The sequence below is a fragment of the Macaca fascicularis genome, chromosome 3, assembly GCF_037993035.2.
Source record: "Macaca fascicularis isolate 582-1 chromosome 3, T2T-MFA8v1.1".
Classification (NCBI taxonomy): Eukaryota; Metazoa; Chordata; class Mammalia; order Primates; family Cercopithecidae; genus Macaca; species Macaca fascicularis.
Window position 1 is genome coordinate 153,473,580 of NC_088377.1, and position 26,026 is coordinate 153,499,605.

Here is a 26,026-nt window from a genome sequence, read left to right on the forward strand (position 1 = left end):
CAAATAAATGAACACACGAACAAAACTGCATGAAGTCAAACAACAAAAAAAGCCACAACATATCTGTGTTTACAGAGATTATACCTGTGACCAACTGCTCAGTTGAACTACTGATATTCTGATGTACTCAAAAAGACCTCTAATTATAACGAGTGTGTTTCACAGCATAGTGTGGCAGAAATGTTCTTCCTGGTCATGCAAATAATATAGGAGGCACAGTAGGGATCTGAAGGTCCTGATGGCTTCTCTTCTATTTCTCAGTAGGATGCTTCTGTCCTCTGTGCCTCCTTGTAAGCTACTCAGTAGAAGTAACCCTTCAGTTGGGAAGGCCAATATCAAAAATTTTGATATTTTATATGAAATATATTTTTATAGATTCACATAAAAATTGTTATATTTTTCTGCATGGATTTATACTGATCACTTTTACAGTTCACCTCACATAAGAAGTAAAACTGTTTAGAGATTCAATGAACACAAAAGTTACACAACATGTACTTTTATCCAAAAATATATGACTGGGTAATATCTTCGGTTAAACATGTTGTGAGAAAGATTAGCAAGCTAATCAATCCACAAAAAATTACAAAGAACGCTTGTAAACTAATTTTCAACATTTAAGTATCATTGAAATAGATTTATGGTCTCCGAGAAGAACAATAGTAAGAGAAAACATTTAGACCGTCATGTTCTATTAAACTAATTGGAAAAACAACTGTCATTTTTTTTTATACTCCTATAAACCAATTTAAAAAACAAAAAACCCACGTAACATATTTGAAAAAGCAGTCATTTGTCTTAAATTGAACTATGCTAATCTGGGCACAGTGACTCGTGCCTGAAATCCCAACACTTTGGAAGGCAGAAACGGGCAGATCACTTGAGCCTCGGAGTTCAAGATCAGCCTGGGCAACATGGTGAAACCTTGTCTCTACAAAAAATAAAAAAAATTAGCCAGGTGGGGTGGTGCATGCCTGTGATCCCAGGTACTCAGGAGACTCAGATGGGAGGATCACCTGAGCCCAGGAGGTGGAGGTTGCAATAAGCTGAGATCGCACTCCAGCTGGGATAACAGAATGAGACCTTGTCTAAAACAAAGAAAAAAAAAATTAACCATGCTGTGTGAGGAGTGTGAGGATAACAATTAATACCCATTCTACACTGGGTAGGTGTGAAGGGAGACACACCAGAAGCTAAGGGGTGGTAAGATGGATGAAGAAATAATGAGAAGAGCTAAGAGGATGGTTCCACAGTGCAGTGCTGACGCTAGAGCCTCTCCCTAAAAGGCAATAGAATACAAATGTAAGGTGATCTGAATTGTTTCTGTTTCACTGCTTCTCCTGCATTCTGTCAAATGTTTTTTTTTTTTTCTTTTTTTTTTTTTTCCAGATGGAGTCTCCCTCTGTTGCCCAGGCTGGAGTGCAGTGGCGCAGTCTCGGCTCACTGCAACCTCTGCCTCCTGGATTCATGCCATTCACCTGCCTCAGCCTCCCAAGTAGCTGGGACCACAGGCACCCGCCACCACACCCGGTTAATTTTTTGTCTTTTTAGTAGAGATGGGGTTTCACTGTGTTAGCCAGGATGGTCTCGATCTCCTGACCTCGTGATCAGCCCACCTCGGCCTCCCAAAGTGCTAGGATTACAGGCGTGAGCCACCAAGCCCGGCCCTGTCAAATGTTTTCTGATTGCCTAACAGTGTAAGATACATCCAACAATCTGCTGTGGGAGACCAAAATATGGCACCCCAAAATATGCCTCTTTGGCATAAGAATCGTTGAGCTAAAGGCAATTAAGAAGCAGGTACTGGAAAGCTCTCTGCCTTCTCTCTAATTGCCTAAAGGCAATGCATAGATTTACAAAAACAAAAAGAATCCTGCCTCTCTTATACCATCTAAGTACTAACAGGCCTGGCCTTGCTTAGTTTCTGAGATCAAACAAGATCAGGCACATTCAGGGTGGCATGGTCATGGACCTGCCCCTTCTTCTACCAGGGAGAACAAAGGTTAACCACTGATGACAACTTTAAACGTTACAGGCCTGGAGATGGCACCAGAGGTATCCCTACCAACACTCTTTACCAACCAGCCTTTTTCTGCCAGTTATTTGCCTTCCTAGAAGTTGCCTCCCCTAGGGACTTCAAGTCCTCTTTGCTCTTATCGTTTCTCCAAAATTTACTGTTCTTTCTTGAAGATGCTACATAAGCTGGAATTCAAAGCCACCTCTTTGAGAATTTCTCATTCCCTAGGTATTAATATACCTCATGAATGTATGAAAAATACATGTTAGTAAACTTCTATTTTTCTCTTTTTAATTTGTCTTTTGATAAAGAGGACCATTCCAACTAAGAACTTAAGAGGGTTAAAGAAAAAATTACTTTCCTCCCTAATATTGTGAAGAGAGCTGTTACTGTGCTCTCTCCTAGAATGAGTAGCAAAGGACAATTCAAAAAAGCTCAGGCTGCACTATAAATTGCTATATTCATGCCCCCAAGAAACCGGTGCTACCTCTGTCCAGGCAAGATACTTTGGGAAGCAGCTGCAAGGTGTGCTGGCAGCTCTGCCGTGGCCGCTGGACTACGGAGCTTTGGTGCTCATGATGGCAGAGATGAAGGACATGCGAATAGATGCCCTATGTACAGGGAATGATCAGTGGTAAACAGAAGAGACCCATGGACCTTCTAATTCAGCGGTTCCCAACTGAAAGATTCTCCTCCAGGCCTGAAAGCTTAAGGGAATGAATAACTCCTCCCTCCTCAGGCCCAGTCCCAAGCAGCGTGCGTCAGCAAGATAGCAGAAGCAGGAAGAGAGCTGGCCGGAAGACACATACCCACATACCCCCTAAAGATGGAGCGGGAGACCGTCCGGGTACTACATAGCTGTCACGTCAGACTGGGACACTTCCTGTTTACAGACGACTATAAAACCCCTGCTCTGTCCTCACTTGGGGCTGACGCCATTTTAGGCCTCGGCCTGTCTGCACCCAGGCGCTTTATGCAGCGTGTTGCTCCACCCTGCCTTGTGTTGTTTGTTGGCGTTCTCAGGGTTCGAACTGATACAAGACCCTTGCACCAACCTGATTGTGTACAATATTCTCCTGGTGAGCTGTATAAAGCCCAGGCCCCACCCTGGAGATCCTGATTGACTGAGTCAGGATGGACCTAAAAGCTTCCTGTTTGTTTAAAGCCCGGCTATGTTAAAGGACCACTGTTTTTACCCAAAAGCCCTAGTCTTAATTAATCAGAATTGCTGACTGTGTTTTATGATAGTCATGTATAACAGAAAACAGGCAATTTACGCCTGGTATCTTAGGGTCAAAGAGTTTTCCTCTCTTCCTCTTAACCACATGACAACACAAATGACAGAGTTTTTCCTTGGCAATAAATGAAAGCAACTTCTCAAGCAAGTCTTCCCAGATAAGATTATTAATGTGCCTTCTAATTTTAAAACTAAAGCAAACTTAGAGTCATGAGCTCTTCTGATTAAAGGGCAATGGAAAGAGGAAGACCTCTGATACAACTGTTTCCAGAGTTTACCTAAAGAGGAGATAGATTATGTTTTCTTTTAAAAATATTAATGCACAAGCCCATATTCACCTTACAAATAATTGAGTGTTGAGGACTATGCAACCAAATGATGTGATGGCTCTGTTAGCACATAAAGAATTTGGGTTTAGTTGAATGATACAACAGGAGACACATTTTTAAGCTATAGCCAATTCCATTGCCAATTTTGAAAAACAAGCCAATTCTTTCTTACTAGTCAGGATGATTGTAAAGCACTTCATGCTATTTGTCTTTGCAGAAAAATAAAGATATCTGAAACAAATACCTTTGTTTTTAGGAAAGGTAAAATTATAGGGAAGAGTTTTTAGGAAGGTAAAATTCAATAAAAAAAAAGGAATATAATACTCTTTAAAATTATAAATAATGTTCAGATCAGCTGCTGTTTCACATCTTCTGTACTATTACCAGATTAAGCAATTGGTGAAGTAAAGAAATGATTTTGATTGACTGTTGATTTAAGAAAAACAGCCATGACTTTAAGTTCAGAAGACTTGAGACCTTAGATATCTCAGTTTGTTTCAAGTAAAATGCTTAGAAAAAGGCCTATTGTATAACTAAACTGAGAAAAATACTTGCTTGAATCTCTCTCTAGAGAACTCATTAAGAATTTCACTAAAAAACGAGTTCCTTAGAGAAGTAACCAAAAGTAGGCAGAGATAGGATCTGGTCAACAGAAATAGGGAGCATGAAATGAGAAAGCCTGTATGTAGGCAGAATGCGTTCTGCTTATCATTCTGGGAATTTCTATCATTCGATCATTGGAAACACTGTATCTTTGACATTTCATGAGAAAAGAATCACTCTGATCTATATTCAGAAATTATTCTGACCTTTCTAACATCTTTTCGTTAGGAAGGTATCTATAATAAGAAATGTTAAAGTAAACCTGAGCTCTTTATAAGTACTCTGAGTTGAAGCATGCAGTTTCTTAAAAAGGCAGAAAAGTCATAAATAAACCCAGAATAAATACTAAAAATCCATGTAATTCAAGCCCTGTAAAAACAGTAAGTATAATAAATCGTTCATGCATTTATTATCTTAAAGAGGTTTTCTTTTTTTCATGAAATTACGTCTGTGAAGAGAAAATAAAAACTTGGGCTTCCCAGTTCACTCTACCAAAGGGAAAAAGATTAAGCTGAAAGCTGAGTCATGCAAGAAGCTGCCTTTCCTTTTGCTCCTAAGCAGAGAGCTACAGATAACAGGTTAAATATCTCCACAGGTAGTTACTCTATGTTCACCTTATTGTCTGTAAAGTGTTCATTTACTGAGCATGAGATGAATACATAATTGACTATTCCCCTACCTATGCCTTTTCTCTTGCAACATGTGGATTCAGTAATGTGACCACCTTTCTCTTTCCCCTCCAGCCTGCGTTTCCCCTTTAAATATTGAAGTCTCAATATTCTCATCTTCGGAGAAAGGCACAGACCTGTTTCCTAGGTGCATATCCTTAACTTTGGCAAAATAAACTAAGTTGACTTGAGATCTGTTTCAGATACATTTTTGTTTACAAGCCCAAATCAAATTTCCCTTCCAATAGCTTTTACTGATGGACACAACAGCTTACTGATGTTCTTTATATTCATTATAACTTTAAAAAATGAAAATGATCTAAGGCATCATTAAATACTATTTATTAATTAGATGACTCATTCAACTATATTTTTTGAAGATCAGGTGCTTTTTTAACCTGGGAGCTACAGAGCTTCTTAACTGATAGGAAAATGTTAATGCTTTATGAGAACAGGTAGATTATTTTCTGTTGAAGTCTATAGTTTATATACTTTTAAAAAGAAATCTTTGGCACTGAAAAAGTTAGGAACCATTGCTTTAGACATGTGAAATACTTTTGTGAAATAACAATTGCATATTGCATACCATACAAAGGGATGATACAGAAACTGGTGAAATAAGGAAATGATTTTGATTGACTGTTAAGAAATGTGAAATACTTTTGTAAAATAAAAATTGCATATTGGGTAGCATACAAAGGGATGATACAGAAACTGGTCAATTAAGGAAATGATTTTGATTGACTGTTGATTTAAGAAAGATAGCCATGACTCTAAGTTCAGAAGACTTTAGAAATCTCAAAGTTCATTTCAAGTAAAATCCTTAGAGGTATACTATATAACTAAACAACCTGGAAAAAATACTTCCTGGAATATTTTGAACATCCGTAGACTGTAAGTTCTGCCTACTGGCAAAGTCTTATCTTTGGAAAAGGCATTAACAAGGACTGCATCACTGATAACTCCTTTGTTAATGTCAAATCATCTTACAACATATTAATAAATGGTGTGAAGGTAGGAATTTTTTGTTCCTGTTTTATTCAATGATATGTTCCCAATGTCCAAATGAGTGTCTCACCCTGAGAAGGACAGCAAGAATTGTTTGCTGAATAAATAAATGAATGAACGAATGAACATCAGCAATTCCATAAGAAGAGTGTGAACTTTATAAAGCTCAACTGAAATAAAAAAAAGATGCAGTCTCTGTTTAACTTGTAGTCCAAAATGTCTACATGGAAATACTTGGGAGAAGATGCTATACATTTATCTGACAATTTTTATGTACTTTTTAAGCATGACAGTGTTTGCAAATGACGTTTCCCCAGAGACAGGGCTGAGAGCACAGTTCTTATTAGCACAGTGTAACATGAAACGACTCTATAAACATTTTTGACGCACTCAACACTTTGAGTACTCTCTCTTCTTAATAAGCACATCCTCACCACAGTGGAAAGATGATAGCAAAAATTAAGATAATAATGGCATGATCTCTTAATGCTTTCCCTCAACAACAATGTAAAACTTGTAAGCTTCCTCTAACTGCATCAATCCCAACCCTGTGTCAGGCACTCTACAAGGTGCTGAGAACATCTAGATGATGAGTGGGCAAAGTCTTACCTTTGGAAAAGCAACTGACAAGAACTGCATCATTAATAATTCCTTTGTTAACGGTGAACCATCTTACAACACAAATGGCGATGAATACCAAAGAAGTCCTTGTGAGGTGGGTTGTTACGTGTGACCAGAGCTTATCCTGTAGGGAACTTAGGAAAGCTGAATAATTCTGAATACCTTATGGGTAGCAGACACAGGGCAAAGGAAGAAAGACAGAGATGATCCAAATCCTAGCGAAAAGAACATCAATCATCACTTTTAAAACACAGGAATAGGGGTAAAAGGACCTTCTGGTCACCTTCTAAAATCCTGCACTATTTAAGTAAAAAGAGACAAGTAGCTTGAATAATCAGAGCTTAGAGTGAAAGGGAAAGAGAAAGTCAGTTCTGAGTTCACTGACTCTGTGAGTTTTTGGTTTTCTGCAACTTGGAATTTCTGGCCACCTATTATTATAATAACACATTATAACGATGCAGTAATTTACAACTTCAAAAACAACTAGAATTGTATGGCTCTTAAAATGCTACAGAGAAAAAAGTAAATCAGTTCTACCCTGGGTGCTCTCAGTATGAATAAAGCATTTCTTTGCTTGTTTTGTATTAATTTAGATCCTCCTGGCTCATTTCATATTTAAAACTCTTCCATTATTGACATCACAGCATCTCTAAAGCAATTATTTGTGATTCTTTTTTTTTTAATGTGACACAGAAGTGTGACCAAAGGGGGAGTAAACCACAAACCTGATTAACTCTGAAGTGACAACAATCCCACATTTCATGCACCTGCTGGAACAATCAAATGATGGAGAAGAGCGAGGGCGGAAAGCAGGAGTGCCTTTCAACAGGGGGCCCGAGGGAAGGTCGCTGCGGGTCACTGACAGGCAGGCAGACACCCACAGAGAAATCTGTGCCAGCATGTCTAGACATGGCAGGAAATGCTCTGGGCCGTATGGAATAGTTCATATCGCCACAATCCAAGGAGGGTCTCTGAATGCCGTCTCCATCTATTTTTGTTCTCAAACAAACTTGTACTCCCTGCACGTCTGGCCCCTCAGACATTTTCCCTACATTATTGCTCTGCTTTGCTCTGCTTTGGAGCCGTCACATTTTTGAGCTGATTTTATGACACGAAACTACAAAAAGGTATCTATGCCCATGATTTTTGATGTTCAAAACAATATATGTTCCTAATTTATATAACAATATAGATGCTGAACTTCTGTGATCATGCTATAAGTTTTCAATGATGTATGAAATGAGAAATATAGCACAGCGCAGGGAATTAAAAAGCCCTATCTGCTGTCTTAACTGTGTTATGTACTAGCATACATACACAAAAATATTAGCATTTTTTACTAGTCTGGGCCAAATAACAATTCTCCCCAACAGTTCTTTCTGTAAACTCTTGAAAAACTTTCCTAGCAACTCAGTGTTTTCTAAAGAAGCACAGTTCTTTCATTTCCTTTTAAAATTGAAAAGGCTATTAGATTGTATCAGCCTCACCCATTGGAAGCTATGATGGTAACTTCTTAGATTTTCCTTGTGACACAAAATTCTCAATTTTCTCATTCTTTTCCACCTATGATGTTTCAGTCTCCAACCTTATCACCTGCTTCTGATCCCTATTTGCTAAGCATGTCCATCAAAAGCTAACCTGGGATTCTGGATGCACCAGCAATTTCAGATGTCTCCCGTTGGCGCGGCCCTCACTGCACTCAGCAATTCTATGAGCACTCACACTCACTCCCTATCACACTTTTCTTTTTCATACTTAATTATTTATATATTGTAAACATTTATTTATTTATTTAGAATTGATAAATAAATGGCCTGGGTGCAGTGGCTCACGCCTGTTATCCTAGCACTTTGGGAGGCCGAGGTGGGAGGATCACGAGGTCAGAAGATCGAGACCATCCTGGCTAACACAGTGAAATCCCGTCTCTACTAAAAATACAAAAAATTAGCCGGGCATGGTCGCACATGCCTGTAGTCCCAGCTACTTGGAGGCTAAGGCAGGAGAATCGCTTGAACCCAGGAGGAGGCAGAGGTTGCAGTGAGCCGAGATCACGCCACTGTACTCCAGCCTGGGCAATAGAGTGAGGCTCCATCTTAAAAAAAAAAACAAAACCAGAATTGATAAAAATTGTATATATTTATCAATTCTAAATAAAACATGTTGTTTTTAAATACGTATACATTGTAGAATGGCTAAATCAAGCTAACCTACCGTGAGGTAAAACACATGATTTACCTCACATTTTTTTTTGTTTGTTTTTTTGGTGATGAAAACACTTAAAATCTACTCCCTCAGCAATACGCAAGTATATAATACATTGCTATTAAACATAACCACCATGTTGTACAATAGCTCTCTTGGACTTATTCCTTCTATCTAACTGAAATTTTGTATCCTCTTTTTCCAAAATTCCCTCCCCTAACCCCTAGTAATTCCCCTTCTTCTCTCCACTACTATGAGTTCAATTTTTTTATACTCTGCATGTCAGTGAGATCATGCACTCTTTGTCTCTCTGGGCCTGGCTTATTTCACTTAACATAATGTCTTCCAGGTACATCCATGCTGTCCCAAATGACAGAGTTTCCTTTTTTTTAAGGCTGAATAGTATTCCAAAGTGTATATCTACCACATTTTCTTTATCCATTCATCTGTTGATGGACACTTAGGTAGACTCCACATCTTGGCTATTGTCAATAGTGCTGCAGTCAACATGGAAGTGCAGGTGTCTCTTGGACACACTGGTTTCATTTCTTTAGATGCATGCCCAGGGGTTGGATTGCTGGATCCCTATCACACATTTGCTTCACATCTGCTTGCCTTCCTCCTACAACTCACTTTCAGTCCTCAGCTCTCTCTGTCCTCTCTTTTGCTCTCCAATGGCAGCTGGTCTTGTTTCCTCCTTTACTTAAAAAAGATCAAGGCCACAGACCCAGTCTCTTGATTCCATCTCAGCATTTTACACCCATTTCACTTCCCTCATCTTTCACATTAATAAAAGAAGCGTCCTTCCTCTTTTTCAAAGTAGGTTCCTTCACTTGTGTCTGGATCACTTCTGCCGTTGCTTCAGGATTCACCTTTGAACCTCTACAAATGCTCAAAGGACCTCGTACAGCTGGCATACAACACTTCACTTACTCCTCCCACACTTTCATAGTGAGTGAATGAACTAGCAAATGGGTAGAGGTGATGTGCATTCTTACAACTGGAATTCCCTCACCTTTGGGAGGATAAACCTATATATATTCAGAATTTCTAGGAAAGTGGTACTGATTTTGCCTGTAAGGCAAAAATCCTTTAAGGATTTAAGTATACAAGGTATTTTCTCTCACAGAATCTTTATTAATCTTCCAAAAGCTGCCTATTTTAAGTCTGAGTCAAGGCTCATGCTTCAAGGGGAATATTATTATAATGTATGTATGATATAACATTCAATGTCCTAGACCATTAGGAAAACATTCCTCTTAAGTTTTGTCAAATACATTATGAAAAACATAACTGTCGGTTCATATAACGAGTATATTGTTCTAGGCAGAATGGAATTCAGACCATCATCTATAGGGCTAGTGACTAAACCAATCCAATGTTCTTTAAAGAGATTGGGGAAAAAAAATGTCTTTTCTCATTGCTTTATGGCCTACATACAGAAAACATTAATAAATTTTAAGCAGGTAATTCATTAGCTATATATACTACAAGCTAGAAGTTCAACCACGAGCTCATATACCTATCACAGGGAATTCATAACCAAGAAATTTTGTTTTACTTTCTCCACATACTTTCTTATATTTTCTCCTTTTTGCTTTTTCTTTCTCTTTGTTCTGCCATTGCTGAAATATTTTAAAGCAAATCTTATACCTCTGACTCCATTTTACCTGTTTACGAGTAGGTCTCTAAATATTACATAACTATAATACCATATACCTAAAAAAATAAACAGTTCCTTGGAACATATTTCTTTAAGGCTTCAAGAGCAACTAACACATACTATTTCTGGTTAAGTATATTTCCTGTATTATTTTTTAAAAATAATCATTCTAATAACTAAGATTTACTGACCAATTATCAGGTGGAAAGTATTACACAAAATTTAATCCTCCAATAACCCCATAGGGAAAGTACTATTATTATCTCTACTTATCAGACAAGTTAACAGCCCCGAGAGACATGAATTAACTTGCCAAAGCTGATGTAGCTACTAAATGACAAAGCCAGGACTTGAACTCTTGCCATCTGACTCCAGCACAAGATGACAGACAGGTATGTGTCCTGGGGATGAAGAGATATCCAGATGTATTTCAGAATTCAGTATGAATCCGTATTTCCATATTAAAAAAAATCTATACCTCACCAATTGCATTCATTACTTTCCTTTCCTTAAATGACAGAATGGAATGATATACGAAATAGAAGGTAATTGTAGGCAATATAAAATTTATATGGAAAGGAACTATTTCAAGAAAAATGGAGAGTTTAATGGTGTGATGTTAGGAAAAATACCTAGCTTCAGAAAAGTATGTGAATATGTCACAAGCAGACAGTAAACCTCATCTGTACTTAATTACTAGGATAAGACTTTTTGTATTTAATCATCGGGATAACACTTTTTCCAGAAGTACTACCCTGCTGCTATTTTCTCAAATAAAAGCCCACGCCAGCAGCTCGCATGCCTAAGCAGCCCTATGCCAGCTGAGTACCAACTGGCGGCACTCAGGTCCTATTAAATATATTCTCTGATGAGAATGCAATGCATTAATAGATTAGTCCCCAGACAAATTTACAACTTTAACTAATGAAGCCTTAGAGTACATCAGTAAACAAAGTAATGAAAGTTATAAGGGAGGTAGTCAACCAGTAAACAGCGTTGTTTTCACTGGTCCATAAAATTTACTGTCTGTTGTAGATTAATTGACATATGCCAAAACAGCAGAGATAAGAATTAATGTATACATCCGTAGCTGCACAACCTATGGAAAGCATGAACAAACACCATGACTCTATCACCATGTAGTACAGAAGCCAATTTTAAATGCAAGCTAAAGGAGACACAGTAACAAATAATGCTCAGTAGTTTGCTTTTATGTAACAAAAACTCATATGCCCAATCCTACACCTCAGTTTAGGCACGTCTACATTCTTTTGTCTCTTTCTTTCTCTGGCCCATGGCTAATCTCCCCACCTGCAAACTCAAATCTGTTTCCTGATGCCTCCTAAGGGACCTTGGGCGATCAGTGATTTCCCCTCTCCCTCATTACTGGATCTTTCCTGTCAATTCTTTTTTTTTTTTTTTGAGAGGGAGTCTCGTGCTGTCGCCCAGGCTGGAGTGCAGTGGCCGGATCTCAGCTCACTGCAAGCTCCGCCTCCCGGGTTTACGCCATTCTCCTGCCTCAGCCTCCCGAGTAGCTGGGATTACAGGCGCCCACCACCACGCCCGGCTAGTTTTTTTGTATTTTTTAGTAGAGACGGGGTTTCACTGTGTTAGCCAGGATGGTCTCGATCTCCTGACCTCGTGATCCGCCCGTCTCGGCCTCCCAAAGTGCTGGGATTACAGGCTTGAGCCACCGCGCCCGACCTTCCTGTCAATTCTTAACGAGGTCAAGTCCCTCCTACTCTAGTTTCCTAAAACCACAAACCCTCGACAGACCCCTTATTACACAATGGTGAGTAAAAATAGGTTGATGAAAAATATAGAATTTTACAGATATTGTACATGATGAGTATGGGTGAAGAGCAGTGATTTAGAATACAGATTCCTACGTAAACTGCCATGTTAGAATACTAGCTCCACCACATACCAGCTGTATGACCTTGGGTAAGTTATTTAAAAAAAAAAAAAAAACTCTCTGTGCCTCAGTTTCCCCATCTATAAAAACATGGATATTAGTAGTATCTACCTTATAGAGTGTTACAAGGGCTAATTAAATTAATATTTCTTAAAGAGCTCAGAATGGTGCCTGGAATATAATAAGCATTACATGAGTGTTAAATGAATGTAATAAAATTACCGATGATTTGCGGAGAAATGATTCCCTCCCTTTCCCAGCAATACCCTTGAGGGCTGGGGAAATCATAAACTTTCAACCAGATAAATATGCTCTAAGAACAATTGGCTCATGTAAAAATCTGGAAAACTCATTTTATAAAACTAATAATTATCTTTTATAGAGAGAAATTGTGTCAAGACTGTATACATCTCAAATAAAAGTATGTGATTTTTGCTGCTCCAATGTGGCTGTGCCTTCAGGAGACTCTGGGCTGGTGATGTGACATAAACAAGTGAGGAAGGTAAACTGGAAAAGAGGCCTGGAGGAGGTGTGTTTGAGCAGGATGCCATTGGAATGGGCCTGAATCTTTAGTCACTGCGAGAGGTGTCCAAAACACACTTTGCAGGCTTAACATACTGGGCCACCTTCAGGGATATTCAGTAATTGTTTTGAGACAAGATTAATGGGCTTTCTAAATATGGTCCAGCTTCAATGACAAGTTCTTATCAGGAAACGCACTCTTGCTGGTACTGAGGAGATACTACGTGCTTCATAATTCTACTGAATGAACGAGAGACGGAGTACTTTTACATGCTGGCTCATTTTGTATTGGACATATCTAAGTACTTAATCTAAGATTTTGATCACTAGCATAAAGAATTGATGCCACTTTGCTTTTTTTTTTTTTTAGAATTATTATTTTTATGTACAAAAAACTCAACAGTGCACATTTAGCCCAGTTTAGTGGTGGGTTCTTTAGCCTTTGCCTTTTCCAGCTTGGGAATGTGAGCCAAAGATTTTAGACCCAGGATGTTGCCTCCCCAGTGATGGCAGATGTCATCATATCTGTCGTTGTAATTGGTCTTGATAGCTTCCACTGGCTTAGCTAAAGCTCCTTTGTCTTCTGAGCTAACCTGTGTGGAAGCAACAGTGGTGCAGGTCTTCCTGTGGACTAGACATTCCAGTCTTGCCTTCCCCTTGATAACGCAGTTAGGGAACCCTCATTTTATGACACAGGGCAGGCAGGAAGACAGTCAGCTCAATGGGATCCATGTCATCTGCAGTCACCATCAGTTGAGCCTTCTTGTTCTCCACCAAGGTGGTGATAGTGTTAATCCTGCTCAAAGAACAGGTAGTCTCTTAGTGGGCACAACCCCTTTGCTACAGCTTTCTTCTCAGCCTGGGCCAACAGCCTCTTCTCTTGCTTTGCCTTTGGTCTGTACTTGTGGGCCAGCTTATGCAGCTGAGTAGCTGTTAGGTGGTCCAAGGCCTGAGTGAACTGTTAATTGCAGGAGGCACTTTCAGCCACTTATGGGGGATGGCTCTTTGCCACAGCAACCTGATATAGCGGGGCCATTTCACAAAGCCAGGGAGGTGCCTTTTGGGCTGGATGTCCTGTCTAATGCCAACATTCTTAGGCCTTTTCTCAAACAGGGGATGTATCACTTTCTTGGCCTCCTCCTCTTCAAGACAGCAGGGGTCAGGGACACCTTCTTCTTCTTGGCCTTCTTTCCTTTCCACATCATGGGTAGCTAGAGGAGCCACTTTGCTATTCTTAAAGTATTTTGAGAAGGACTCAATTTTAAACCCAACTTCTATAGTATAGATGATTTCTGAGGCCCTATATCAATTTCAGAATTACCATTATCAAGAATTCATAACAATTTATTATTAAGACTTTCAGTCTCTAAAGCTCCAATTCTGGCCAATAAAATCCTGTTCAACTACGGAAACTTTCAGACAAATACTGAAGAGCTTAGGCAGTGATTCTGATGCGACTGCTGGTGTTGTGGTTCAGAGGGCAGGTGTTGGGCCAGAGTACAAGGTCTGCAGCTCTGCTCAGCCTTTTGCCACTTACAGAAGCTTGGTCATCTTCTCTAGCCTCTCGGTGCCTTGGCTTCCTCATCTATAAAATTGGTGCTAATAATATACTTAAAGCACTTAGAACAGAGTATGGCAGATGGTTAGTGCTCAATAAATGCTGGCTGTTTGCTTCTCAAAGGAGATTTTTTTTTTTCAAAGTACTAATCAGGTATCTGTCTTATGTGAGGAATAAACACCTTGTTTCCTAATCCATCCTCTACAGGTTTTACACATGTTGTTCCCTCCACCTGTACCTGGACAAGGTAATGTTCTGTGATCAATGGCCAGACTAAAGCCACAAAGATCATTTAGACTGCATTTTACTTTTTTTTTTAAGTTTTTTAGCATTATGAAAACTTTTAAATATAAAGAAATAAAAAAACTTCCAGTGAACACATATATACATACTACCTAGATTCTATCATTAACACTTATCATATGTTTTATCACATCTCTAGTTCTCTGTCCTTCTGTTTTTTATTTTTTTTAATTTTTTACATGAAGAAGTTCTTTAGTGGTGATTTCTGAGATTTTGGTGCACCCTTCACCTGAGCAGTGTACACTGTACCCAATGTGTAGTCTTTTATCCCTAACCACCCCCCCACCCTTTCCCCAGAGTTCACAAAGTCTATCGTGTCATTCCTATGCCTTTGCATCCTTATAGCTTAACTCCAACTTATGAGTGAGAACATATGATGTTTGGTTTTCCATTCCTGAGTTTCTTCACTTAGAATAATTGTCTCCAATTCCATCCAGGTTGCTGCGAAAGCCATTATTTCATTCCTTTACATGGCTGAGTAGTATTCCATGGCGCATATATATATATATATATATATATATATCTCTCTCTCACATTTTCTTTATCCACTCATTGATTGATGCGGATTTGGGCTGGTTCCATATTAATACAATTGCAAATTGTGCTGTTAAAAACATGAGTGTGCAAGTGTCTTTTTCGTATAATGACTTCTTTTCCTCTGGCATTTTACTTTTTGTAAATTATAGCACTAACCCTCCTAGTTAATAACACAAGCATTCACTTAACTATACTATCTTTTGTCCACTGATTTTCAATGTTTGCAATTAGAATTTGAACTCTCAAAAAGAAATAAACCAAACGACAAGTAAGTTCCAGGAATTTAAGAGGAAGAGGGAAGCTAGAGCTGAAATTTACGTATAAGACTTATCTGCAGCATATGGACTTTATTTGAATCTCAATTTGAACAATTTGTAAAACAATATTTATGAGTCAATAGGGGAAATCTGAATCCAATTGCAAATGAATATTTGATGATGTTAAAGGAATATTAATTTGTTAGATGATAATTCCTTTAGAGTTCCCTTTTTTACATTTGAAAATGTTATGAGGTCAGGAATTTGCTTCAAAATAATCTAGGGTAAAGATGAAAATTGGAAAGGAATGTGTTAAAACAAGATCAAACTTTTGTTGATAGTTGTTGAAGCTGGTGGAGGGTACATAAGGGTTCCTTACAATAGTCTACTTCTATGTATGTTGGAAATTTTTCTAAAATAAAAAGTTTAAAAGAAATACAAAATTTTATAATACTCACAAGAAGAAATATAACAATGCCTTAAAATCACATCTCACATTCACAGTACTTTTTTCTGAGAAGATGCAGACATTTGATACTCATTACCTATGCCAGGTGGGATGAAGGCAGCAAGAACTGTTAGCAGTTCCAAGATGAAAAAAAAAATAGAAGGAAGTAAAAGGGTCAGGGCTGCAGAGTCACCATCAACTGTAGAGACAAGAGTCAAGCCCAGTCTTCAGATCTGTGCATCCTAAGGCCTCTTCATGCAGGGACGGTGAACTGCCCTGTGTTCCCAGCAGTTTGAACCAAACTGACTCATTACAAGGTTTTGAACACTTCCTAAAAGAAAACAATCACTGTGTGGCCTGAGGCCTCAGAAACATCAAGAAGATAAATCTGAGGCTGTTCCAAACATCTAGTAAGCATATATTGTGATTCTTATTCTTTGGCCAATTACCTTCATGGTGATCTGAGTTTGAGAGGTGAGAGCCATAGATAACCAAACGCAGTGAGGAGAAGCAGTGGGAAGGGATTCACTTGATTTCTCCTACGATCATTACAGATCAGGTGGGATATTGAAGGAGTGTGTGTGTGTGTGTGTGTGTGTGTGTGTGTGTGTGTGTGTGTGTGTTTGTGTGTTTATGTGGTGGAGGGGGTAGAGAGAGAGAAGGAGGAAAAGGGATGGGGAGGAGGGTGACAAAAGGGGAGAGTGAAGGCAGAAGTGAGAAAGGGAAAAGTGGAGGGAGAGACCCAGGGGAAGTAGGCAGGCATGGCAGCCCAGCCACATTACAGACCAGAAAAACTACACAGCTCCTGGCTTGAACCATTTTGGCAGACCCTGTACCCGGGTTATTATCTTACTTTTGCTAAGGATATAGGAATAAAATAAGGGGCACTCTGAAGATCAATACCTATTTAGAATGTTTGAGAAAATTGGAAAATGTTTATAATGAGATGATATTTAGAGACAAGCTAATATTAATCCCAAATTACTACAATCCTATGATAATGTAATTTGAGCATTAGTGGCAAAGGGGAGTTTGTATTCCACAAAAACTTTAGCTTAACAGCTGACCAGGCACAGTGGCTCATGCCTATAATCCCAGCACTTTGGGAGGCCAGGGCGGGGGAATCACTTGAGGCCAGGAGTTCAAGACCAGCCCGGCCAACATGGTGAAACCCTGTCTCTACTAAAAATACAAAAATTAGCTGGGCGTGGTGGTGGATGTCTGTAATCACAGATACTCAGGAGGCTGAGGCACAAGAATCACTTGAACCCAGGAGGTGGAGGTTGCAGTGGGCCGAGAATGTGCCACTGAGCTCCAGCCTGGGTGACAGAGAAAGACTCTGTCTCAAACAAAAACAAAAACAAACAAACAAACAAAACTTTAGTTTAACAGAAATGAGCAAAAGAATAACTTCAGTTCTTCCTTTTACATTCCATATAGTTTATAAAGCATATTAAAGAGATCACGTATTATATAGACAATGTTATAAAGATTTTATAAACTAAACTACCCATAAACCAGACACACTTCGACATATAAACAAGTATCTCTAAATAATCTTCCACATTTCTAAAGTGTAACTTGGATCAGTTTTTCATGCCTTTTACTTCCCTTTTTAGTAGTGCTGATTTGTAAAGAGGCAAAGTTCTTTTAACACACTGATTCATTTCCTCTAATAGTGTAGAAAGTAGATTTTAAAACTGTATTACCACTGTTACTTCCACACCTCATAAATTTTGTCCCTGGTGCACAAAAACACCACTTTCTAAATTCTATGGTCATAGTCCACTGTCAAGAAATAAAAAGTACACTTACTAGTAGATAATGACTAAGATATGACTTAATTCAACAAAGATTTTATGACTGTAATTGCATTAAAAATAAACTTCACACATACTCCCTAGAAAAAGAAAACTACCAGAAAAGAATTACTCCAAGATTATTTTCTGTTTATAAAATAATAGGCCAGGCACAGTGGCTCACGCCTGTAATCCCAGCACTTTGGGAGGCCGAAGCGGGTGGATCATCTGAGGTCAGGAGTTTGAGACCAGCCTGGCCAACATGGTGAAACCTGTCTCTACTAAAAATACAAAAATTAGCTGGGCAAGCTACTCGGGAGGCTGAGGCAGGAGAATCACTTGAACCCCGGAGGCAGAGGTTGCAGTGAGCTGAGACCACACCACTGCACTCTAGCCTGCGCAACAAGGCAAGACTCCATCTAAAAAAAAAAAATATATATATATATATATATATATATGTGTGTGTGTGTGCGTGTGTGTATATATACACTTATATATGTGTGTGCGCGCACGTGCACGCGCGCACAAGTGTGTATATATATGTGAATGCATGTACGTGTCTGTATATATGTGTGTGTATACATATGTGTGTGTATACATATGCGAGTGTGTATATATAAGACTCGGTATTGCCTAAAATTGTGACTGTTTATTGAAAAGTATTTTTTTTAAAGCATGGTACAGTTGGGTCATAATGTGTGATTTGTGTGATTCAATTCGAATTCGCAATTTAACTGTGAAATTTTTAATGTAAAAGATGGCAAGTTTTGTCCTTAACTTTAAAACAAATATTAAAAATTTTAGACAAAAAAGTCTTAATAAGAGTTGAGACTTTCGAGTAACAACCAAAACATACACTATATGTCTTTTCCTAAATACTAAAAGAGAAGAGAACCAAAAGAGAACTGTAATAGGTAAGACTCAGAGAACTGAGAAAGAAAAAGAAATATGTGAAAATTGGTTTCATCTCACAGCTCTGAAACTCTAATGGGAAGGTTTCTAAGTATTTAATTGTCTCTTTAAACCATTTGATCCAGATAGGATAAGAATAACAGAATGGTTTACTGAAAATCTGAAAGATACAGCATGCTGACTGTGATAAGCAAACTTCTCCAGAGAATCTGTATTTTCTTCATGTTACCAATACAAAATAATTAAAACAAATAACAGACTTGATATCCATGCCATACTTCCATTTAATATTGATTATTCTGATTCTATAGCCCTTCTGAATTTTTCAAAGAATGTTGCATTCATCATCCCTCACAGAAACATCCAAAGAACAGGAAGCTTAGAAACTCAGAGTTCTACTGGTGAGAAAATTGGGGTTGATAGAGTAAAAAGTATACAAGATCATATATCTTAAATCTTGCCAAGCACAAATATGCACCATTCTAACATTAAGACATTGAAACACTATCTCCACGTGCAGGTACCTGATTGGCCGGTTCTCTTTACTGTCAAAGAGTGAGAAGATGACCTCCAGCTCCTCTCCTAGGTTGGAACACATGAGGCTCTTCATCTGGACAAAGAGGTGGTGACTGCTGGCCTGCACCGGGGTGTCCTTCTTCCGATGTCGATGTTCCATCTGAATGACACCCCCCAACAAAAACATGATCAGCATGGACTGAAGGAAATAATAGGACCCAACAAACTAGTTAGCTATGGGATAACTGTGATGTCCTATGCCATACTTTTTATTTTGCTGTGGATTTGGTATCTAAATCCACAGCAAAATATACAGTCTATGTCTTTTGGACTATAGACATAGAAATAGTCCGGAAGACATCCAATTTAACTTTGGATGTTAAATTCCAAATTTTCTTCCAACTTCTAAAATAAGAAACCGTGAAGTTTATAGATTATCAAGGAACCTTGCTTGAAGAATTTTTAAAATCATTAATGTGAAAATAACAACTCACTGAGTAGATTCAGGAAGCAGGAAGTTCAAAGGATTCTTTTGCTCCCTTATCAACTCCCAAGATGAGAACAAATTATTAGTCATCTTTTTAAAAAACAGACTAAATTATATCTAAGTTATAACTTCTCATTACTCATAATTAAAAGTTCTTTTAGGTGATACTAAATTGTAAAGTTGTGGTAGTTGTCTGAGACAGGCTGTGGCAAATCATAGTTTCTAACTTGCTGTAGAGCTATAGGGAGAGACCTAGGAAAGCCAGTAAGGTGTCTAAAGCTAAGAATAGCATCTGTGTCCACCTGAGTCCCTTCCTCAATACAGCCAGTGCAGGTTCAACTTGGGTAACAAGACAAGATGTGAGTTCCCACAGGTTGAGGGAGAAAAAGAATCATTCACAAGTTGAGGAAGGAGGATAACATGGGGATGATCATTCATCAAACATACATTCAAGTATCTGCTAGGTACCAAGCCCTGGGAACACAATGAGAAGCAAAAACAGAAACAGTTCACACCTTCACAGAGCATCTATCTACTAAGGGAAGCAGACATGAACAAAATTGTCACACATACACGTGTAAAACTGCAACTGTGACGAACGAAGCAAAGACCCAGATTATTATTATTATTATTGAGGCAGTATCTTTCTCTGCTGCCTAGGCTGGACTGCAGTGGCATGATCTCAGCTCACTGCAGCCTCTACCTCCCAGGCTCAAGAGATCCTCCCGCCTCGGCCTCCAGAGTAGCTGGGACTACAGGCATGTGTTACCACACCCAGCTAATTTTTATTATTTTTTTGTAGAGACAAGGTTTCACCATGTTGCCCAGGCTGGTCTTGAACTCCTGGATTTAAGCGATCCTCCTGCCTCAGTCTGCCCAAGTGCTGAGATTACAGGTGTGAGCTACTGTGCCTGGCCTAAAGATCCAGATTATGATGAGAGTATAAAAGTGGGGATTTGACATGAGACTGGGCAGGCGTCCTGGGAAAATGGCACTTTAGCTGAGAGTTAAGGAGGGTGCAGGATTTACCTATCTAGGTTAGAGCTCCTCAAACTGCTTGCAGTGAGGGACCAGGTTGTTTCTCCCTGTAACTTGCTGCAGACTGATTCTTTCATGAATACAATAAAAATGCCATGGCAATGTCAAATGCCATAAAGGTTTCTAATCATGTACTTGTCATTTGTATAGTTGGACCAACAGTTCACGGTCCAGCCATTTCTTGGACCACACTTCAAGTAATACTGACTCAGGATAAGAGTACGGGAAAAACATGTGGCTAGGCTTGTGTATTAATAGAACAGGTGCTAAGAACATGGAAGATTATCACTTTCATAGCACAGACTAATTTTTAAAAACTAACTCTTTTGGATCACTTTGACAATTAAAAAAATAGTTCAGGGATTTCAATTTCATTGTAACAGAGCCACAGCCTTTGTTGAAGGATAAATGACCCCATGTCTACATTAGCCATCTTTTTACGCCTTTGAGTTCAAAAACTACTGAATGACCAAATTTTGAAGCCAAAATGTCATGTAAATTTACAAGTGTTAACGCAACATAAAATCACTAGAATTTTTTCATGCTTAAAAGCTAAAACTTTCATTTTGAACTACTTCAGAAGCAAAGGGTAGAAAAAATTCAGCTAAGTTCATCTATAATCACTGGATACTCAACAGGTACACCGGGAATCTCTTCGTAAAAGTGGGGAGTAAGTAAGTCATTTTAAAAAGTAGACCTAAGCATTGAGGCATGTGTGGGATATAACTACTAAACACAGGTTCCTGAAGAAAAATATTCTAACTGTAGGAAAGAAGAACGATTTTGGCTTGTTTTCTATAAAGGTTGCTCTACTTTGTGCTTTAACAATTTTTTTTTCAACTGTGGCAAAAGTGGCATCATATGTTCATAAAAATACATCTCTAACTCACAAGGCATTCCCATCCCCCCTCCACCCCACCAGAATTGCTACCGTATTTACTGATTTACTTAAAAGAAAAACATATGTTTACTTAAAAGGGTAACAGAGCACAAGCTACTATGAAGAATTGAATGACTACTAAAGGCCAGAGCTACAGAAACAGATGTAAAAACCTTATGAAAAGAATAGACCTTAAGGAGATATCCGCTCTTAACCTCAAACAGTGCAAAGTTCCCTGCATCAGTCATGACGTTCACTAAGAATTAAGGAGAAAAAATTAGCTCCTTTACTTGTGCAACGAATTCATTATATCTAGATCAGTGGTTCTCAACCTTGGCTGCACTTTAGAGTCCCCAAGAGAGCTTTTAAAAAATACTTATGCCCAGGTCTTATCTCAGAACAATTAAATTAGAATTTCTAGGGGCTGGGGGGGTCCAGAGACTGGTAGTTTTAAAAGCTCCCCAGGTGATTCTAATGGGCAATGAGGGTTGAGAATCACTGATCCGGATCATGTGCAGACAGATGCAAATCACAGCAAACTAAACAATGTATTGTTGCGTCTTTCGAGTAATGATGGCCTTGGAACTTTTGTTCTTTGAATGCATGCTAGTAATAAGCCTGCCTGACTCTGCCCTTTGCACATTTAACATGGGCCCTCACATCTGGCACACTCCAGCACTGAAAATACCCCTCTTCCCATCCCCACTATTCTTTCAGGTCTAGGACCCATTTGGACTTAGTAGGTTATGATTACTTTCTTTTCTCTTGGTAACTCAGTACTTTGGCAAACTGCTAAAAAAATCTCTGTGAAAGTATTATTACAATAAAATTAAAAAGCCAGGTTCACAGTTCAAGAGCTTGAGTTAATTTGTGGCTACAAATGCACCTACCAGTTACTCTAACTGTGCTTAACAGTTGAACTATCTCTTTGATTAGGGGAAGAAACAGATTCATCCCAAAGATTTACTTAACTGACTCAAATTTTTAATCTTCAAATAATGCATTAATTATTGAATGAACTGTCTACATCAGGGTTTATCAAACTCAGGACTACTGACAACTAGGCTGAATATTTCCTTGTTATAGGGGCTGTCCTGGGCTTTGTAGGACATCTAGCAGCTTTTCCTAGCCTCTACCTACCAGATGCCTATAGTATCTCTCCTTCCCATCTCCTGTTGTGACAACCAAAAATGTCTCCAGACAATGCCAAATATCCCCTTGGGTTGAAATTGCATGTGAGAACCACTGTGTTCCATCTGAGATCTGCTAGTCTCACCTTCTAAGGATTGCAGAGTAAGCAGATGCATGATCTTACAAAACCAAGAAAGGTTTCCAAAAAGATAGAAACCTGCAGGCACAAATAGGAGAGAAGCTGGCTAATAAGGTTCCCTTTATTTATAGAAGGATTGAAATCTTGCCTTTGGCACTAAACCAAAATATCTAAGTGGACATATGCTAACACTGTGAGGTTTAGCACTTTTCCTGCTTACATGAACACAATTAGGTGAGAAAGATCTGCTAACAGGGCTATCAAGAACCTAAAGTGAGACTTTTTTTTCTAATGATGCAATACGAATTTGGTAAGATGCAAAGACTTGTGTTTCAAACATGACACTGACTAGGAAGAAGTAAAAGAAGAAAAGCAGCAACAATTAATCAAATGTCCTCTGTGTTGGGCCATTTAACCGACCCAAAGTGACAATGAATTGCCAAACAACAAGGGATTGGTGATGGTGCCTCCCAACCCTCCCTGGTGAAATCAATAGTCACTTTCACGTTGAACAGAGAAAAACACCAGGGCTACAGAGAATCTTATTATTGCTAGGCCAGGATAAAACAGAAACTTGAAAAAGAAACTCCCTTATGGATACTAGGCTTAATACCTGGCTGACGGGTTGATCTGTGCAGCAAACCACCATGGCACACATTTACCTATGTAACAAACCTGCATAACCCGCACATGTACCTAGAACCTGAAATACAAGCTGAAGAGAAAAAAAAGGAAGAAAAAGAAACTGTCTTAAAGAAAAGCACACGCTCTTCTGAAGCTGATAATTATTTGAGTTGTTCTTGGGCTACTTTCTTTGTTTTGGAAATAATCAAGTGCAACCAGCACTGAGGAGAAAATAAGGTTTCATGTCAAATCACGTTTTATTTTCTTCATCTGTAAAATGAAGGCTTTGAACTAGGATCTCAGCTGTAACATACTAAAATATCCCCTGCTGTCTTTCCCACCAAAGGCCAACATTGCTAATCAATGAGACCCTAGATGAGACCCTGGAATCTTATCAACACTGCACTCTAGGCAGCCACCACCAATAAACTGGAATGCCGAAAGAGGTGAAATCAATTTGCCATCCCATATAGAATGTTACATGAAAAGAACAGAGACAAAATTACATATGCACAAAATCAAACTCAGGAAAATAAAATATATTTGCATCAGACATCAGTTATTCATCCAATACCTGACATACTCAACTAAATACAGGGGTGTGCCTAAGCTCTGCCAATGAAATGTAAGTGCAAGTGTTGTGTGGAGCTTCCAGAAAGGTTCATTAAAGTATTTGAATCAACTGAGAGAAACCTGTCTCCTTCCTACTGCCTGGAATGCAAATATGATGGCTAGAACTCTTGCAGCTATACTGCACTTAGAGGTGTTCTTGGTGACGGAAGCCATGTTCAGTGTAGAAAGATAAGGCTGTAGATTCCTTTTCACACCATAAAACCACAACCAAACCCAGAAATTCCTGTTTCTAAACTTGTATACTTTAAGAAATAAATTTCCATCATGTTTTAGCTTCTACTTTTTATTTTTTCATGACACAGCCAAATCTAACCCTAATATGAGGCATCAATTATTTTTACCCTGTTGGCTCTCCAATGCAGATGAAATAAAGAAAGGAATGAAAACTGACCAAATGCTTACGTGTTGTGCAAATATTATCTGTCAAGGAAAGGCATTTTACATATATTTTCTTATCTAATATTCATAATAAACATGAAAATAATTATTTCCCCATTTAGTAGATGAATAAACTGAGGCTTTGAAAGATTAAATAATAAATCCAAGACCAAAATAACTGGTAAAAGAGAGAGAGAGATTGTAAATGCACTTGTTTGGAGCCAATAATCCACAGTCTTTTCATGATACCACAATGATCTTCAAAGCATTGACTGGGTGCCTACTAAGTGCAAAAGCACTGTACAAGACTATCTTGAACATATAGAGGTATATACAGTGCATTCCCTAAAGGAACTTAAAAGTTAAGTGAGAGATGTTCTTAAAAGTGAGAGCATATGATGTTCAATCAGTTAAATAAATGAACAAAAATAAAGATGCCACATCAGAGGATACGACTGACAAACTGTACAGATTATACTTGTTATGTAAGCTAAGAGGCAGTGATGACTTTAATGTGGAATGCTCTTATTTTTCCTTCTTTGCCTCCCACTAACTGACCTCTAACTATGTTCTCACTACATGCCAGATACTCTGTTTAGCACTGATGTCATGAAGGCAAGCAGCACACAACACCACTCTGAAGAAATTCAATATACTATAAAGAATATCCTCTAAAAAATGGAATTGATTCCAAATGACACAATGAAGTACAGATAATCTGAACATCAATTTGATGATCATGGAAAAATCTGAAAGCAATATTAAGAACTGCCTTCTTAAATCAGACACATTCCCAGTGGACTTACTGAAATTTTCCTCCACGTTTTTCAGATATAGATAATCTTCAGGTTAAGAATATCTCATTATTCTCAGAAAAATAAGCTTGGAAAGATATGCCAAAAGAGGCAGGATCATCCAAAAAGGAGTCTACTATTTCCGATAGGCAGTCCTTCTTGGAACTTTATGGTAAGAAGCAGCAGTAATGAGATCAAAGTACAATTATGCTTAGGGTGATGGTTTTTGAAAGCCCATCCCGGCCACCTCTTCTCTGATTTTGGATTTTCAGAACTTAGCTAATATCAAGATATTAGGTACATTTCATACAATTATTTAAGAATACAAGGTTAAACAGAGGCAGATTGGACCAGATTTGGGGAACCTGGATGCCAAGCAAAAAAACAGGACTTTAACTTACCATGTAACTAGAAAAAAACTCAAGTCATAAGTGAGACCATGATGGGCAATATGATCAAATATTTTAGGATGATTCACGGGCTTCAGTACTTAGGAATGGATTGGAGTCTGGGAAGGGTAGGTGTAAGTTCAGCAGTTGAAGACTAAGGAGGAGACTGTTTCAGTAGTTGGTGTATATAGTGCTATTATGTACGTACACACACACACACACACACACACAATGTATATAGAGCTAATGGGGGCAGGAGGAAGGTTAACATGCTGCTGAGCTAAGACTAGACATCATTAGTCATAGTATGGTCCTCAAACACAACAGATAACTATGCGTGACTTGTAAACATTTCACTAGACTAGGCAAAAAGTAGAAACATTTACAAAAGAACTGAAAACGTCTTTGTATTGACTTC

General features: G+C 38.5%; 1 protein-coding gene across 9 annotated transcripts in view; it reads right to left on the reverse strand.

Moving 5' to 3' along the window:
• Positions 1–26,026, reverse strand: part of DOCK4 (dedicator of cytokinesis 4) — a 473,807-nt gene that overhangs the window by 228,205 nt on the left and 219,576 nt on the right. For all 9 annotated transcript variants that reach the window (XR_012432797.1, XR_012432796.1, XM_074035823.1 and 6 more), the window contains exon 8: positions 19,124–19,275. Coding sequence is in view for 7 of the 9 variants with exons in the window: in XM_074035823.1 (XP_073891924.1) it covers positions 19,124–19,275 (152 nt within the window). In the remaining 2 variants the exon portion in view is untranslated. The remainder of the gene's footprint in view (positions 1–19,123; positions 19,276–26,026) is intronic.